The 18,503-nt window shown below is 61.1% G+C and overlaps 1 protein-coding gene across 1 annotated transcript; it reads right to left on the reverse strand.

Moving 5' to 3' along the window:
* Positions 1–4,614: 4,614 nt before the first annotated feature.
* On the reverse strand, positions 4,615–14,677 carry SLC6A7 (solute carrier family 6 member 7; the record flags this gene model as incomplete). The annotated part of the gene is made up of 14 exons (XM_084295292.1): positions 4,615–4,833; positions 5,463–5,630; positions 5,820–5,920; positions 6,032–6,131; positions 6,475–6,606; positions 6,690–6,802; positions 7,158–7,282; positions 7,768–7,871; positions 8,050–8,184; positions 8,466–8,604; positions 9,091–9,325; positions 9,904–10,035; positions 10,842–11,022; positions 14,645–14,677. 14 exons carry the CDS (start codon positions 14,675–14,677, stop codon positions 4,615–4,617), a joined length of 1,917 nt encoding a protein of 638 aa, XP_084151418.1.
* Between the last annotated feature and the right edge of the window lie 3,826 nt (positions 14,678–18,503).

Raw genomic sequence — 18,503 nt, forward strand, 5'->3', positions numbered from 1 at the left:
CCCGATTTTCTTCCTGTAGTCATGTAGTGATGATTTTTTTTCATTTTTAAAGGAAGGACTCCGCTCTTTCACAATCCTCTCTCCCCCTCTCCAGCGTGGCGAGTGCTTCATCCACCTCCCAACGTCAGGGGCATTTCAGGGATGGATGTGAGAGGCAGGAGGAGGCCATGGGCTCTGCGTGGGGCCATGGAGCTCAGCCTGGTTTTGGAGCTGCTGGCAGAAAAAAGGGCTGTGCTGGGGTGACGGGTGAGATGCTGGGGTAGGCACCATCTCCTTTCTTTGAGCCCTCTTTGGGTGGTTGCTGCTAGAGAAGAACATCTTGTGTTCCAGGGAGGCTTTGAGCTGTCCTCTTGGAGATGGTTTCTCCTCCTTGGGGCTTCCCTACCGTTATCTCTCCGGGGGCAGGTTCTTTTGGAGGCACCTGGATGTCCTTGCAACACCCAAAATGCTCCTGATCCCTCAAAGGGAAGCAGAGTCTGGGGTTTCAACTCTTTCTAGTCTTCCAGTCGAGCTGAAGCCTGACCAAGGAAGACCCAACTTCCCAACCTGCCTGATGTGGCAGCGTTAAGCACCGGCACTTTAGGGGTCTGTTCTGCCTGGTTTCTCTCCCCACCTTACCCTGGTCCTCCGGAGCAGGTTTCTGCATCCCCAGAGCATCTCCGAACGAGCACTGCTAAACCACCCCCTTTGCTTTTAGTAGCCATGGTGAAACACCTCCTGTCTGTCTTCCTTTGTGCTTCCTGATTTTGCCAGAACTTGCAGGAAAACCGAAAAAAAAATAAAAATAATAATTGAATATTCATCAACTGAGCTAGGGCTGCTGCAGCTGCTGCTGGCACCATCCCCAGTGCCACCCCAGCAGCCCCAATGCCACCCCAGCTGTGTTATCTCCCTCGTACACACAGCCTGATGGGCCTGGCCAGCTGGGGCAACCTAAATTCACAAGTCCTCCAAACCGATCTCCTTTGCTGTCTCGCAGGCCACAGGATTTATCAGTGTGAGGGCTTGTCATGACGGTCTCAGGCTCCCAGAGCCGTGGGTAGGGTTGGAGCTGCCCCTTTTCCCTTCCTGACTTTGTGCCCAGCTGCAGCATCTTCATTTCTCAGGTCTTGCTGGAAAGAGAGAGGCCACTCCAGGGCCTCTACTCTTTGCTGGAGGGAGCCTGTGCTCTTCTCCACACCCCAGCCAGGCACAGAGCTGTCTTCCCCCTTCCCGAATAAATGCTCCATCCACCAGACCCCAAACCTGCCTCCTCTCCCCCCTGAATTCCTGACCCCACAGAGACCCACAGGTTGGAGCTGGCTGCGCTCGCCTCCCCAGGAGGACCATCCAACGGCAGGACCATGTCTGAGAGCCCCATAGACCAAGCAGAAAACCCCATAACCATCTCCTCTGATCACCCCAGGAGCTGGGCTAACCCTTTATGGCCACTGTGGGACATCTCATGGCCTGCAGAGCTCTTTTGGAGCAAGCATCATGCTCCCACACCTTGCCACTGCCTGTTCCAAATGTGCAGGTCCCAGCCCCTCCACACCACACGGGGAAACCCAGACTTGGGCACATCAGAAGAGGGGACAGTGGCCCCTGTGCCACTTGTCCCCAGAGGCCACCCAGCAGCTCCCAGCCCCTTCCCTCCTGTAGGATGACAGGGAGCAGGAGAGGGGGCATAGAGGGGGCTCTATGGAGCGGCTCCTTCCTGCTTTGGGTTGTTGTCCCTTTTTTTCTAACTGTTGCACAACTTTAGGGCTTTTGTAACATTTTTTTGGACGAGCAGGGAAAATGTTAACAGTGGTTTAAGAAAAAAAAAAAAGAAAAAGAAAAACGAGATCTGTCTCTCTTATATAATATATATATAATATAAATATACATACAGGAATTCTCTATGGAAATATTTATTTAAGATGATTGCAAAAAAAAAAAAAAAAGTTAATAATAATAATATATGATCATTCAGAGTATACCAGGCTTTGTCAAGTAACCCAACCCAGGCCCTGGGGAGGGACAGCCGCCCGTCCCCTCGTGCCTGGGGGGCCATGGGGCTGCAGCCGAAGCCGTCGTCTTTTTGCCAGCGCCCTCGATCCGTCGAGCGGCGTGTGTTGGGTTCAGCGGGCCGGTGTCGGGGTGGGAATGGGTTTTTTTTTTGGTGTCCTTTTCCTTTCTTTTCGGCACCCGCGGCTGTGAACAGGAGGCTCACTGCTCCGCTCGGATGCTGGAGGCGGGGAGGGCGGCGGGAGGGGAAGGGAAGGGGAGCAGCCGGGTGCGGGAGGGCAGGGCGAGTGTCGGTTTCATTCTTGGTGTTGAAGTGCAATAAATAGCTACCAACTTCTGAGCATGGAAACGGGTGGCTCTCCCTCACTGCGGGGCCCCGCAGCCTCCCCACCACAAAATTTCAAGGCCCGGAGCAAGCCTGGGGTGGAGGCTGGAGGAAGCCGGAGCATCCCTGGTGCCGGGACACATCTTGGCACATCTTGGCACATCTTGGCACAGCTTGGCACGGCTTGGCACGGCTTGGCACAGCTTGGCACGGCTCGGCACGGCTCGGCACGGCTCGGCACGGCTCTGCAGCCTGCAGTGGAGCCGTGGCCCCGCGAGGTGTCAGCACAAGGCCGCTGCGGAGGACGTGGCCTCCGCTGTCTGCACAGGGAGGGCAGGGGGCAAGGGGCAGGGGGCTCCCTGCCACCCCATACCCAGGCACTGGAGGGTCCTGTGTGGGACAAGGGATGTGTCCCTGCCCCAATCCTTCCTCCTGTGCCTCCATCCGGGGGTGGCCACCAAGGGGGAGGCCGGCCGAGGGGCTCGCAGGGGCAATTTGGGGAGTGGGGACACCACAGCGGGAACGAAACCAAGCTGGAGCCATGCAGAGGCGAGCAGGGTGCTCAGCTCGAGGAGCCTCCAGATCCATATTATGCCTCTCTTGGCCTCACCTGGTGCCTGCAGCACGCTGTGACCCCACAAAACACCCATCCCCTGCTCCATCACACCCCGCAGACCCCCGCCCGTGCCCCCCAGCCCGGGCTCCTCATGCAGCACCCGCGGCGATGGCTGGGCAGCGCCGTGACCTGCCGAGGCCTCCCGCTCTGTAAATAGTGTCAAGGTTAGAGCGAGGGATTCATTGGGGCCATAAATGTTTATGGCAGGCCCTCCCCGCTCCCCAGCCGCCACAGCCTGAACTTTCCTTCAGCGATGCTTTTATGGCCGGCCTCTAATCATTAACCCAGGGACTAGCGGGGGTGCTTTGCGGCACGGTCGCGCTGCCAGAGCTCCCCAAGCCCAGAGAAGGGATCCGAGGGGGAAAAATAGGGCCAAAATCTGCCAGGAGGGGCTCTGGGGTGCGCTCAGCATCCCCAGCATGGGGACGTGGGTGGCTCTGCGTGGGTGCTGTGGTGACACGGCCGTGCTGGAGAAGCTTCATGCCAGGGTTCACCCTGGAGTTAGTAACCCGGAGAGAATCAGGGCATAATCCCAGCATAATCCCTACTTTTTTTTTTTTTTTTCTGTTTATCCTGGGTTTTGGCACTTACCTGACCAGGATGGCGATGTGCAGGACAAAGCCCTGGGGGTCTGTGCCCCCCATGCCCGGCAGCCCCCCTGGTTGTGCCCTTCCTGCTCCCACGTCAGCTCCTCTCCCTGGCAGGAGGCACGCTGGGGTAGGCAGCATCCCACTGCCCCTCTCTTGCCCCTCAAACAACTCACAGGCTGTGTCACACACAGCTTTTTAATGCAGAACTGATGGCACACGAGGAAGGCGCACACAGCAGCAGGGCGATGGGGACTGGCAGCATCAGGGCTGAGCACCCACAAGCTCCCCAACACCCTCCAGACCAGCAGCTACCCCAAAATCTCACCTGGGCATCAAAACCCAGCCCTTCACCTTCCCCCAGGCAGCAGAGGAGCTACAGCAGCTCCCCCCCAGCCCCGAGCAGCACCCAGGGCTGGGGACATCCCTTGGATACCCCCAGGGATGGACATAGGTCCTCCTTTGGCACTGGGGCCAGCTGAGACCTGTCCACGATCTCCTGTGTCTGTGGGGGTCACTCAGCCTCTTCCCATCTTTCAGCTTGCCCCAGCCCTACCACCAAGGGGACCTACAAGCTCAGAATACCCCCACCCAACTTGTTTAGGAAGCATTTTTTCAGTTCTCACTCTTTTTTTGACTGCTCATTTATTAGGGCAGGTTTCATCAGCAGGACACCGACGCGCCCCGGTTTTGCTGGAGTACCTCTGAGAGCACTGACACACGCCTTCCTCAGGGCATGGAGGATACTAAAATCTTTCCTTACACCTCTTTGTGGGGTACTGGAGTTAAATACACGTTAGCAGAGAACGGACAAACTCAGCGGGCTGCTGCCCCTGCACCCAGCATCCCTGCACCCAGAAACTGGGCTGGGGCTGGGGGGATCGGGGCAGCCCGGTCACCTACACAGACACCATCACACGAACGCACGGACTCGCGACACTGACACTAACACCTTGGGGGGGCCGGGATGGTGGCAGGGGGGCCAACAGGGGCAGCAGCTCCCCAAAACCCCCCCCGCTGCCCCGAGCCGGCCTGAAGTGCCGAAGTGCAACCAGTGCAAAGCCGGGGGGCGAGCCCCGCATCCCACGGGGGTCCCCTCACATCATGGACTCCTCCTCCTCCTCCTCCTCCTCGATCTCCCGGTCCACCTCGACGGCCGTGTTCTCGTAGCTGGTGATGCCCCCATATTTGCGCATGTGGACCATCAGCGGCTTGGGGGACTGGCTGCCGGCCAGGCTGGCCACGTAGGCACCCGTGCGGTTCTCCTCCAGCGACGGGCCCCAGTCCATGGTGGGGCGGCTGGCTTGCTGGAAACGCTGCGAGGGGACGGGCAGAGGGAGCAGGGCGCACGGCATCACACCCCCTGCTGTCACCCCCGTGGGACGGGCAGAGTGCCTGGTGTGGGTGGGATGGGGATTTGGGGGAAGGCAGCTCCGTATCGGCGCCCTGCCGTGGTTTGGGGAGGTGTCCTGGTCTGCGGGGGGTGCTGGGGAGGGCTTGTAGGGGCTGGGGGCTGTTGATCCCCCTAGGTGAGGGGACAGCGTGCAGCTAGGTGGCTCCTGGCCGTGTCACCGTGCCCCGGCTCCTGCCTGCGAGGGCTGCAGCCTGGGGAGGGCAGCAAGCTCTGCGGCACTGCGGGGAGCAGCCCGGGGAGAGCAGCAAAGCCAAGTGAGCTGGGGAGGCTGCAAGCAGCCAGCGGCTCCACGGCGCATCCCAGGACCAAGCCTTTCAGCAGAGAAACCCCCCCATGGTGCCTGGGGTGTCCCCGTACTGCTGCCTCCTTGCTCTGCCTTTGCTCCTCCAAAACAAAGCCCTTCACACCCGTGCCCACCCCACACGAGGGACCCCATCTTTGCACCCTACAGGCAGCAAACCGCCGGAGAGCCCCGGCTAGGCTTGGGATGACCCCCCCCCAACATTTCTGGGGTGCTTTGGGGCCTCCTACCTCCCACAGCGTCCCCTCTTCTCGGAGCACGGCCACCAGCATGCCCGCGGGAATCATCAGGCAGGAGAAGAGCCCCATGAGGATGCCCAAGGCCTCGGCCCAGGCGGGGAAGCGGTAGGCGCCGTACTCGGAGGGCTGGTACTTGATGATGTTGTACACCAGCAGCGCCTGCGGGGGGGAGGCAAAGTCAGCACAGAGCCCTTGCGAGGTCTCAAACCCACGGAGACCTCCCAGCAGGAGCAGGATGGTCCCCAGGCAAGGTGGAGGCCAGCAGGAGAGGCCGGTGGCGCGATGTGGCACAAGGGGAGGTCACCCAGGGGTGCTGGCAGCACGCAGCACCGCGAGCCCAGCGGTTACCATCATCGTGGCCGGGGACAGGACCATCCAGCACGCCCTGAAGTAGGGCCCCGGTTTGAAGCCCAGCATCATGTGGATGTCTCGGCAGAACCTCTTTATGCCTGGGGGAAGGAGAGGGACAAGGGCTCGGCTCTGCCCCACAGCCGGGTGCCCGCAGCAGGCTGGCAGACAGCCCGCCGTGCCCCGTGCCCCCCTGGGGACAGACCCCGTACCATAGACACGTGTCACCACCAGGCAGGTGGCGATCACCACCACCATGAGCCCAAAGCCGGCGCTGTAGTCATCCAGAAGGACCAGCCAGTACATCCCGCCCTGTGGAACAAGGCACCGGTGGCTGGCATCGCTGGGACCAGTGTCCCCATAAACCCACGTCCTCCTGCCCCACAAGCACGTGGCTGCTCTGCCCCACGTGGGTGCTGGAGAAGACAGCAATCAGGTACCCTCGGGGGACACCGCTCCTCTTCTGGGCTGGTGCAGGGGCAAGAATTGTGCCCTGCTACCCGCTGGGGGACCTCACATCCCCAGGAAGCCCAGGCTCATCAATCATCCCTCTCCCACCTTGTTAGCTGGTGTCTCTGCAAACTTGGCTGCTGCCCTAAGCGTTCCCTAAAATGAGCCCCTCCTTATCCCTGATGTACCCATCCCCACGCCTCACCTCTGTGGTGAGGATCAGCCCCATCAGGAAGAGGGCAATGCAGATGACAGCCGAGAAAGAAGCTTTCTTTGGCCGCAGGTAGTAGGGAAATTCGTCTGTCACTGCCGTCACGATGGTCTCCATGAAGGCAAACTGCACGGAAAGGACAAGAGGGACCCCTGAGCCCCCCCAGGGCTGCCTGGTGCCACCGCTGGCTCGGGGGGCTCTGCTCTCACCTGGCTGTCCAGGCCCAAGGTTAGCAGCATGAAGAAGAAGAGGAAGGACCAGAACGGAGACAGGGGGAGCATCGTCATGGCCTGGGGGTACACCACAAAAGCCAGCCCAGGACCTAGGGGAGGCAAAGGGCAGCGGGGTGAAAAGGGTTTGTCGGGCACCTCCCCAAAACCCAGGTACAGGAGGGCACTGGGAGCCTGAGGCTTCTCCAGGAAGGCAGCCAGGGAGGGAAATGCAGGCAGAGAAGGAATTTCCCATCCCAGGTCCTTGCTCTGGCAGCTGGACATGCCATGGGAGATGGAGATGATGGAGATGGAGATGGAGATGGAGATGGAGATGGAGATGGAGATGGAGATGGAGATGGAGATGGAGATGGAGATGGAGATGGAGGAGCTGCCCCACACCTCCCCTTCCCAGTCCCGGCTGCCCCAGGCAGAGGATGAGGGAGGAAGGCTCCTCTTCAGCCTCACCTGCTTTGGCCACTTGGTTGACAGGGACCCCGAGCTCCTGGGACATGTATCCCAGAACAGAGAAGATGGCAAACCCCGCCAGGATGCTGGTGATGGCGTTGCCCAGGGTGACTATGAAGGTGTCCCTAGGGAGGAGAAAGCAGATGCTCTCAACCTGCTTTTCCCTATCCCGCACCGGGCTGGTACTTCCCAGGGGCAGCAGGACCTGTGTCTAATGACATGGGTCACGTCGTGGGGCTCCTGCCAAGCTTGTTTTCCCCAGGAGAAGGGGAAAGATGCCCAGATGTGCCGCACCCAAAGTCCCCTTTTTGCTGGTGGTGCTGGGGGCAGGCCCAGCAGGCACAGCTGCAGCCTCACACGCCCCAGCCACCAGCACCTGCAGCCCAAAACTCCCGCACCAGCTGCTGTCTCTTGACATTTAGGAGATTTTTCTTCCACCAAACCCTCGAATCCCCCCGCAGCCTGGGTGAGCTGCCAGGTGTCTGCAAGGAGCGCTGCAGCGTGACCCTGTGCAGCTCCTGCTCGCCTTGAACCCTCCCCTTGAGCCCACCAGCCGAGGCTTTCGAGGCTCCCCACCTACGATTTTTAGCAGAAGGTATCTGGCTCCCACCTGTAGATGTTCTGATGGAAGGTGTTGTACGAGGCGAAGGTGAGCAGGCCCCCAAAGCCTACCCCCAGGGAGTAGAAAATCTGCAGGGCTGCCTCAATCCACACCTGGGGAGGGGGAAATGGAGCTGAGCAGAGCAGGGTTTGGGAAGCCCCCTGAGGACTTTGGGTCAGGGGGCGGCCAGAAAAGCCACCCAAGTGAGAGCTCTGCCTCTGCCGCGTGCTGGAGGGGGCAGGAGGAGGTCTGGCTTTGTGTCTTGGGCAGACTGCAGAAAACCCTGCTCACCTTGGAAGACAGCAAGTGGTCAAACTGGGGCGTGAGGTAAAAGCGGATCCCCTTCCAGGCCCCCTCCAGCGTCACGCCGCGAACGAGCAGCATCACCAGGATGAGGTAGGGGAAGGTGGCGGTGAAGTACACGACCTGCGGGAGCACGGGGGCGGCTGGGGAGCGGGGGGCAGCACCCAGCACCTCATCCCCTGTAGCCCCATCCCGGGATGGGACACCCCAGCACCCCTCTGCAGTGTCAGGGTCCTCAGGACGCAGCAGGGCCAGCAGCACCAGTGTCTGGGTGTGTGAGCCGTGCCCAAAGCAGGCTGTGTCCTGCTGCTGTGCGCACGGGTCTCACTTCCCCACGTGCACAGGGAGATGCAGATGCGGGTGGGCATGGCTGTAGGTCCCCAACGGGACCACCCAGCCCTTACCTTGCCGGAGGATTTGACTCCCTTTAAGATGCACAGGTACACGATGGTCCAGGAGAGGAGCAGGCACAGACACAGGTTCCAGCGGATCCTCCCGGGATCCCCGATCCCGGAGCTCCCTTGGATGTGCAGAACATAGCGGCTAGGGCCAAAGGAGAGCCGATGGTGAGCGGCCACCGAGTGCCAAAGACCCCCTTTGTACCCTCTGTTGCGAATAATGGCCATGCCAGCAACACCAGAGGTGAGAGAGCAACAAGGCACAGGCAGCTACGTTCCAGGGAGAAGGGCAGCACTTGGTGCAACTTCTCCTCCATACACTGAAGAGCCCAGAGGGGAAAAGTGGTTGAGAGCAACTCCCAGCCAGCCTGCCCATGGGCTGCATTTCATTCTCGCACACCTCCAGGCCAGCAAAGCAGCGCTAAATCACGGACACCCCCCACATGCCAGAGACACGATCCTGATGATTAATGTGGGATATCACCGAATGCAGACAGAGGGGTCCCATCGCTGCGCCCACAAGCGCGGGCGCCCACGAGCTGCTCAGCACAGCCCCTTCGCCCCCAGCCTGTCCCCGTGCCGTCCCCAGAGGGACACCCACCCCGTCCCCACGTGGGGCCAGGCTCGGTACCTCCAGTACTCCTCGCTGGGGCTGACGGTGTTGGAGGTGTTGACGGGGAAGGTGGCGTTCCCCGCCTTGAGGACGTGGTGGTCCAGGCACAGCTCGGTGTTCCACCAGTTGCCGCAGTGCTGCCAGGGCAAGTCGCTTGTGAGGGATGCAAAGAGGTAGAAGAGAACGTAAGCAATGATCATATTGTAGTAAATGGCCACCAGGGAGACGATGAGGATCGTGCCCATGCCAACGCCTGGAGGAAGGAGAGGGTAAAGAAGGAGTGAGCCATCTCTCCGCGTCGGAGCACTTCCACGACCAGGGGCACACTCTGGGTTGCAGCAGCCCGGTGGTTAACCAGCTCCAGGCCAGAGGTTCCCCTCCTGGGGGAACCCCTCCGTGCCCCCGAACACGCCCAAATTGTTGACCTGTTGCATTTTACGCAGGGTTTCACTCCAGCTCCGTGTCAGGAGTAACAGCGTTGGGGCCAACCTTTTCCTGAAGGTCTCTGCCTCTTACCTTTGCCTTCAACAGCCACTGCGCAGCTTCCATGCTGTATTTTGCACACTGGCTGGCTTAATTGCTTTCAGGGAATTTCTAGAGCTGATCATCGCATCCAGAGCCTCTGCAGACTGGAAGAGCTTACACACAGCTGGCACCTACTGCAATGACCAACCCAGAAGTCCAGCCTGCTCCACCTTCCCCCAGGATTTAACCTCTCCTGCTAATGGGAGCTTGGAGGATTTGGGATTTGGGGATGGCTCTGCTGGTCCACGTCCTCCTCAAGCGGCTCGGGTAGGAGCCCGGCAGAGGCTGTGGGTTCCACGCACGCACCTTTAAAGAGAGGGCTGATCTTCCAGACAGCCAGCGGCCCCAGGCTGGAGAACTGCCCCAGCGACAGCTCCATGAAGAAGATGGGGATCCCGCAGATGGCCAGCATGATGAAGTAAGGAACCAGGAAAGCTCCTGCGAGAAGTGAAAAAACAAACAAACAAACAGAAAACAACAAACAAACAACTAAAATTAACACAGAGCCAACACCTGAAGCAAAGATTTGGAAGGAAATCGTTCTCGCCACAACCTCCCACTGCCTTCCTCACGAGGAATATTAACGGGGCAGCAAGGGGCAGCACGCAGCCCCCCACACCATCACCCACCCCAGCCCCACATCCCCAGGGCAACCTGCCCTTAGTGCAGGGGAAGGGGCTGTGATCACGCCTTGCCTCGCTTTCCCCCCCCCACACAGACACTTTTTCCTCCTTGGATCTTTCACAGCCGCCACAAAATCCTCCGGTTATTATTGCAAGTGGCAAGCAGCTGCTCTGGGAAGCGTGCACCGAGCACTTTGTGCCGTCGCCGCTGGGTTCTTGCATTGCAAAGGGCTCCTTCCCTTCCTGTGGTGCCTGGAAAGTGTTTGCCGGGCCCTTGGGGTCCTGCAGGACACCGGGGGAAGACACCAGAACCAAAGGGGATGCTCGGCTGGTGGATGCTCACGTGCAGCATGGAGCTCTGGGGACGTCTCCGTGCCACCATGCGGCGACTCGCAGGTGAGCCCCATCCACATTGGGGTGCAGGCTGACCCTACAGCCCTGCAGCAAGCTCAGGGGCAGGAGGAGGAGGCTGGAAGCAAATCCTGGTGCCTCCCTCCTTCAGCACACAGCAGCCAGCACTGCTTCCCATCCCCAAGGTGGGGAAGGGGGGGTCCATTTGGGGTCACATCCCACCAGCCCAGCCCAGCGAGGGGGAGATGCGGATGTCAGGATGAGCAGTACCTCCTCCGTTGGTGTAAGCCCTGTAGGGGAACCTCCAGACATTGCCGAGCCCCACGCAGTACCCGATGCAGGAGAGGAGGAAATCCAGGCGGCCAGTCCAGTTCCCTCTGTCCTCAGGGCACTCGGAGCCCAGGTCCCCGTCCGGGCTGCTGGGGCTCACCAGGAGCTCCGGTGTCACCGGCTGGAAGAGAGAGGGAGCAGGGGATGGAGGTGGAAGGGGTGAGGCTGGGTAACCCCAAATCTCCCTCTGGCTGCCTCAGGTGTGGGTCCTGTGGCATGGGAGATGCACCAGGAGGGCTCCCTGGGGTTTGTGCGTGTGGGAAAAGCAAAGGGGTGGGATGAGGGTCGTGCCCCTGTGTCCCTGTGTCACTGCACATGGCTCACCCCTGCCAGGAGGCTTGCTGGGTGCAGTTTCCATGAAGCAAAAGGACAGCAGGGTCCTTGGCAAAAGGATGCCTGTCTGGGAGCCTCCCCTTTCTTGTGGCATCCCAGTGGGAAAAAAGCATCTGTCTCCATGTCCCTGAGGTCAAAGGATCCTAGGGAATGAGCCCATGGGGTGAGGCTGAGGGGCCGGGGCGTGGATTTGGAGAGATCAGCCAGGAGCTGTGGGTCCCCCTGCACGCAGACCTCCATCCCCCGGGGGATGAGTGCTGGCTGGGGAGCAGAGCCCAGCACGCTCCCTGCCACAGGACAAGGTGGCACAGTGCCTTCCTCCTTTTCCTCCTCTTCCTCCTCCTCCTCCTCCTGCTCTCCGGCCAGCCCTGGGGATGCTGCTGCCAGTTCCCATGGAGACAGGAGCGGAGCAGTGATGGTGATGGCTGCGTGCTCCCCCCAGCACCGCTCGCAGACCCCTCGAGGGGCAGGAAACTTCCCCAAACCAGCCTGAAACGCTCAGCCCGAGCAAAGGCCTCGCACCAAAACCCTGCAGAAGCCACCCCTAAATGCCCATCCCTGCTGGATGCCATCATCACAGGGCAAGGGCCGGAGGAAAAGCATCAGAAACACAGGCTGCAAAGTGAAACCGCGACCCAAATATAACGCTGGAGCTACAAAATCTCCCTGCCACCTGGCAGCCCTCCTGCAGTGCCTTAACGGGGCTCTCCGACGTAGCTACTCCCCCAAAACGTGGCCGTGCTGCTAATTAGCCCAGCACCTGCAGAGACCTGTGCTTGTGATGGACAAACGGCCCTGCAGCATCGCTCCTGGACGTGCCAGCTGCCGAGCCCTGCTTTCACCGAGGGCCCTGCCAGGAGGGCAGAGGGGTGACAGGGGTAGCCGGATGGTGCCGTCACTAAAACCTGGTCTATTAGAGTTAAAATAAATTACACAATGTGGTATTTAAGGATTCCAGCCCGTCTCTGCCCCAAATAACAGCGAGCCGCACGCCGTGCTGATTCAGGTGGAAACCTCACGCAGCATCTCAATTTCAGGCCCTTTTTTTTTTAGGCTCCCTTTCAGCCCGTGTCCTAACGGGGCTTTTCCTTCTGACGCTCTAGCGCTTTCCACGCTGCCATCTTCCAGACCGCGCTCCCGTCTCGCGGCTACCAACAGACGGGGACCAACAGCTCCCTTGGCAACAGCATCCTCCCCCTGCACGGCACCGCCACGAGATGCTCCCAGCCAAGCAAAGGTCACCGAGGAGAAGGAGCTCTCCAGCCCCGAGGAGGATGAGAGCTGGCTTCCCCGAGGAAATTTCCCCGCGCTAATTATTTCCCCGCAAGCCGCTTTGCCGAAGCCGCTACCACACTCGGCTGGCACAGGGCTGGATCTAGAAAGGCAGCCAGATTCGAGCTGGTTTTTTCATCGTGTTTTGCCTAAACTCGTACTTGGCAGCGTGGGGCTGTTTTGTCCGCGAGCGCCGAGCTGGGAGAGATGCCACCCGAAGGCAGATTTCTCCCCTGCGGCTCCGTGCGAGCACAGCGCGTCTGTGAGGCGTGAGTCACTTCGGATTAGTTGGAGGTGCGTGTTCATCTCTTTAAGAACAGAAATAAAAGCCACCAAAAAAAAAATTAATTAGGATGCAGAATCGCTTAGGAAGTGCAATAAATCTGAGTCTGAGCGGTGGGAAGAGCCCCGGGGGCTGTGCTCGCCCTGCGTGCCCCAGCTCCGGGGTCACGGCGCAAGCCAGGAGAGGGAGTGAGCCTTGCTGTCGGTGGCCACAGGTGGCTGAGGCCGAAACAAACTCATTGCAGGGATGCCCGGAGCATGGGGAGCGTGCACAGCTCTGGTGACACCCACTGGGTGCCCCCCAGGACCCCAGCAGGGGGCAGAGGCTGGGATGGGGCAGCCCAAAGCTGGGCTCCTGCCCTGTCCCCCACCCTCACCAAATAACCCTCCAAGCAAACAAGCACTCACTTCAAACAACAGCCACTGGGCTCTTCTGGAAATGCTCTTATGCAAAAGCAAACGCGGCATCCTTAGGGCCCCAGAAGGATCTCTGCTAAGGAGGAATCTCTGCGTGCCCTAAAGATGTCTGGGGAGGCTTGGACCTCCCGGCTCACAGCTGGGAAGCAGACGCTGGGAGAAGGGGGCTGCGGGGGGCCCAGGGATGTGCAAACGGCTCCATCAGCTCAGAAAGCCCCTGCCCAGGTCGGACACGGTGTCCTGCAGTGCCCAGTGGTGGGAGGAGGATGAGAGACCCCCGCCCACTGTCAGCAAGAGGGGGTTTGGGGAGCGAGGGGCAGCAGGGCCCCGAGCAGCAGCAGCAGTGGGGGAAATGACCCGAGACATCTGCCATCCCAGCTGATCGCTGCGGGACTAAACGAAATCCTGAAAAAATGTTAAACGGGATCACCAGCGGCAGAGGAATTCATTCAAGTGTCTCAGAAAACCTTTCGAAGGGGCAAAGGGAACTTTTAATGGACCTTGCAGTCGCCAAGTGAGCTGAATAAGCAATTTGTAGGGCAGAGGAGAGGAAAGAGCTGCCTCCAAGCAGCACCGGGGACAGGTAGGCAACCTCAGGCTGCTGGCTTGCACCAGGCCAGGGCTGGTCCTAGGAATTTCCTGGCAGGGACACAGCTCTGCTGGGCTCTCATCCCTGAAGGCTGGGCACAGGTTGGAGCCCTCCTCACTTTGCCTTCAGCAGGCAGGGGCTGGCAGAGCAAAGAGGAGAAAGGCAGAGCCCGAGGGATTCGTGGCACCCAGGGTGTCCGGGATGCTCCAGGGAGCACGGAGCCGCTGGCAGCAGCAGCGTGTCCCCCCACGGGACCTGGTGCAGGGGCAGCTGGGGACCCACCGAGTAAAGCAGGAGTGGAGGCAGAGCCTGGCATGGGGGAAGCCTGAAAGCTGCCTTTAAAAAGGGTTCCCAGCAGGATTTCCAGCTCTGCCAACCCACAGGGGGCACGAGGGGAGTTCAGGGTGCAGCACCACCCCGACCCCTATAAACCCTGCGGAGGAGGGGGACCCCCCTTCCCCAGATGCGGGTGGGAGAGGCACTGCCCAGCCCCGTGTACTCACCCCATGGAGGGGGGACACCCCAAACCCTCCCGAGCACCCCCAACCTCCCCGTGCCCAGGCAGCCCCAGGCTGTCGGGAGCAGCATCCCCAGGAGCAGCACCACGGGGAGCTGGTGCTGAGCACCCACCCGCAGCCCCCCGGGGCAGCCTGGCCGTGAATCACCTGCAGGCAGGGCAGGGATGGGAGAAGCATCCCTCCGAGCAGGCAACAGGTCCTGAAAAAACGATCGGGATGCCCCAAATCCTCCTCATTTGCAATCTGTGCGTGGGGTGCCAGGGCCGAGCCGTGCACCCATGGGTGCCAGCACCCGCTGCCCGCGCTCCCCGAGCTCCGCGAGCGGCTCTCACCTTGCGGAGATGCTGCTGCCGAATCTTCTTCATCCCCCAATCCTGTTGCTATGCGCTCCCCGCTCCGACACTTGTTCTCTCCGGCTCCGCAGACCAGACGGCCTCTCCGGAGGCAGGGAGGGAGAAGAGGGAGAGGGCGAAGCGATGGCGGGCAGGGAGGGGTGCCGAGCTCCTCCCGGCGCCGCCGATGGAGGCGGGGGGCATGGGGGGACACGGCCCCGCGGGAGAGGAGCTGGCGGCAAAGGTTTTGCCTGGAGTTGGGGATGGCTGCGTGCTGAGCAGGCAGGGAGGGAGGGGACGGCTCTTGGCAGGCTGGGGAAGGGCTGTCTGTCAAATGAGCCCCTGATGGGGGGGGTCCAAGCCCTCAGCCCCCGCCAGGGCAGCGAGGAGGAGTGGGTGCTGCTTTACGCACGCCACGGATGTGTCAGGTCCCATGGGTGCCCTGCTGCTGGGTGCCCGGTGCTCCCACATGTCCCAGGGGGTGGTGGCAGCTGAGCAAGTGCCAGAAGCGCCCAGCAGCTTTCTGGCTGGCCCCACGCTGGTTTTCCTTCTGGCAGGGCACAGCTGGAGCCTGAGCAGCTCCAAAGTGCCTCGTGGCCGTGCTGTCACAGAGCCCAGAGCACGGGGCAGGGGATGCTCAGCAGCCCTCGGTCCCTTTGGGTAGGACCAGTGCATCCCAGTGCGCCTGGGGCAGGTCCCCAGTGCTGTCCCCAGCACCGGAGCACAGCTCCCGTCCCCAGGGTCAGGTGTTGCTGGAGAGCTGTCAGTGGGACCCTACAGCCCCAAAAGCAAAGGTAAAGGGGGCTTTTCCCCCTCGTGCTCAGCCAAATCCCCAGTGAGGGGGCAAGGAGCTGACTTGCGGCTCCTTCACCCACTGCTGCGGTGAGAAATGTCCCCAGCTTTGCTCAGCTGTAAGGCTCAGCAGGTGGCTCTGGGGCTGGGGGGGGGGGACAGGGCTGGAACCGAGGCCCCACATCTCCCCAAAACCTACTGGAGGTCCTGTTTCTACAGCCCTTCAAACACTTCTGAATAATTTCCCCAAAAGGAAAGAGATGACGGGCATAGAGACATTTCTGCAAAGCCCAGCGCTGGTGAAGCGCCTCAGTGTTTGCACAGCGGGTCTTTGAGAGCTAACATTTACCTGGGATTCCCAGGGGGAAGGAGGAAGGAACAAACTGCACAATCCAACAAACATCTCCTTTATTCACAGACTCGCAGTTTCCTCAAAAAAAAAAAAAAAATAATAAAAAAGGCTTTTGGGAAGTCACCGAGCTGGGTTTTCCTTGTCGTGGTCTTATCCATCCCTTCTCCCTCTCCTGGGATGCGTGGGGAAAGCCGAGCCCAGCTGCCTGGGCTGGTGGCCCGGGGCCATATCTCGCTGTCCCAGCCTCGCCCTTCCTGCTCGGGGCAGCGATGCTTTGTTTGCCTTTCGTGCCCGTGCCATCTGAATCAGCCTTTTCCCTCCGGATCCACCTAGGGAGAAGTGTCCCACGGGGGCAGGCTGGTGGCAGCTTGTTACGGCTGCCCCAGCCCCGTGTCGCCCTGCACAAACAGCCCAGCCCTCTGCGGGCACCCTCTGAGCCTCCTGCTTCCCATCTCTAGGGCAGAGGGCTGGTGTTACCCCAAAACTGCACTGACATGGCTGCCTGTGGGATGCTCTGTGCCTGGAGCTCCATTTTGGGGTTCAGCTGGTGCTGCTGTGCGAGGGCCACCAGCTCTCCATCCCCTGGGTCAGCAGAGTGTAGACCCCATTGTGGGCACCTGGGGTGCTCCAGCTCCTCATTTCAGAGCTGACTCAAGCCTGGCATCACCCCAGAGCCACTTGGAGACCCACCCCGTGCCACAGCACCTGTGAGAGGCAGCAGGAACCAGGGGGAGCTCCCAGGAGGAGCAGCCTGCCCTGGGGACCCCAGCAACCCCGGGGGAGCTCAGGCAGAGGCAGCACTGCACTGCTGTGCCCAGTCCTCAGGACCCGGCACTGGGGAGCACCTCTCCAGCCCGATGCCGTGCCTTATGGGCACCAGTGGGAAGGGAAAAAGCAGCCCCCTGGCATGGGGAAGCCCCCTGCCCACCCTGCTCGCAGCCCAGCAGTGCCTGGGGAGGTGCCTGGCAGCAGGACAGGGCTGTGCCCGGATCTGCTCCGTGGGGCACGGGGAAGGCAGCAGCCGCCGCGGTGCTCCCGTTCGTCAGCACCGGGAAATGTGCCACGCCGGAGGCTGCTGCGCTGCCAGCCACCTGCTGTGCGTGGCCTTATTTTGAGGATTATCACAAGATTTCTCCAAGGAGGGGTGCGGCCAGGCAGCGGGAGCCAGTGGGAAGCGCAGAGGAAGGAGTGGGAAGAAACTGCGGGGGCTTGCTGGGGACAGTCCCCGGGGTCCCTCGGCAGTGCCACCCGCTGTCCCCATAAAGCTGCGGTGCTGTGTGGGGCTGTGCAACCCCAAAGGCGGCTGCCAGGGGTGCTAAAAATGTGCCTGTCACCTGCCAGGGGGCTGCCCATCAGGGTGATGCACGGCCAGGAGCTTTGGGTGCCAAAGCCGGTGGGGACACGGGGACCAGCAGGGACACGGTGACCCCGCAGCCCTGATGAAATGGTGGCTGGAGGGAGGCAGGGGAGGACAGGGGAGCAGGGACGCGGCAGATGCCTTCCGTCAGCAGCCGAGGGGTGTGTGTGTGTGTTGGGGGAAGGGGTGCAGGGCGTGTGGGCGCATTTATGGCCCCTTCCCGCCAGCGCCTGCTCCCTGAGCACACACAGGCAGCAGCAACCCAAGGGCACAGCCCCGCGGCTCGCTGGACTTTTACCCTGCTGTGCAAACAGGCAGGCACCTGATTAGGGTATCGGTTGGAATTTCATCCTGTCAACGGTACCGGGAGCTTCTCCGGGGCGGTGGCAGAGCATCTTCCCTCTGCCCGCACCCTCCCGTGGGCACCCTGGCGCCCAGCAGGGCACAGCCCTTTGGGCAGGCAGCCCGTCCCCTCCCTTCCACTCCCTTCCCTTCTCCCTTGTGGCACCAGCTCCGTTCCTGTTGCCTCCCCAGACTTTTAGCTACCAAAGCCCCGTGTCCCCTTGTTGCAGGGTGCACAGAGAGATGTGCCGGGCACCCCGACACCATGCCGGTGAGCCCAGCTCAGCAGGGCGAGCAGTGGGTGCCGCCACTCCTGTAAGGTCAGGAAAAAAACCCTTTGCTCTGTCTTTCTCGCTGCAAATCCACCTCATCCTGCCTCTGCTCCTCCATCTGCTCTGCCCAGGAGGACTTTATCCTGCGCCAGATGTCCCTCCACATCCACCTTCCCTGCCCAGGCACGTCCCTGCCTCCTCCCGGCACGTTTTGGGGCTGGAGGAGCAATTTTGGGCAGGGATTTGAAGACAGCCCCTTTCTCGGTGCCCTGCAGGACAGCTGGGATGTGGCTGGGATAGAGAGGTGATGGCAGCACGAGGAAGGGAGAGGATGGCAAAGCCAGCAGTGCCCGGGCCGGGCCCACCCATGCCCGCTCCATCACGGCCGGGCACCGATGCCAGCTGTCCCAGGCGCTATCTCACATCCTCGTTCTCTGTTTGCTCTTCTCGGACAAGGAGGATATTCAGCCCGTCAACAGCCATAAAACGAGATTAGAGGCCGGGAGGCACCAATCGGCGGCGGCCACGTCCGTGGGCAGCCGGCCTTGTTCTTTGGCCTCCAGCAGCCAGGCCCGGCCTCACCCTTTCCCCCGGACGCCCCCGGCACGGACACCCCCACTGTGGCCATGAGACGGGACGTGGCCACCCCATGCCACCCATGCCTCCCTCGTGCCGGGCACATGTCGTGGTGCCACCAGCCCACAAGGCCAGGCTGCTGCACCCAGGCCTCTGTCCCTGTCCTAC

Source organism: Netta rufina (genome assembly GCF_964035555.1).
Source record: "Netta rufina genome assembly, chromosome: 14".
Taxonomy (NCBI): domain Eukaryota; kingdom Metazoa; phylum Chordata; class Aves; order Anseriformes; family Anatidae; genus Netta; species Netta rufina.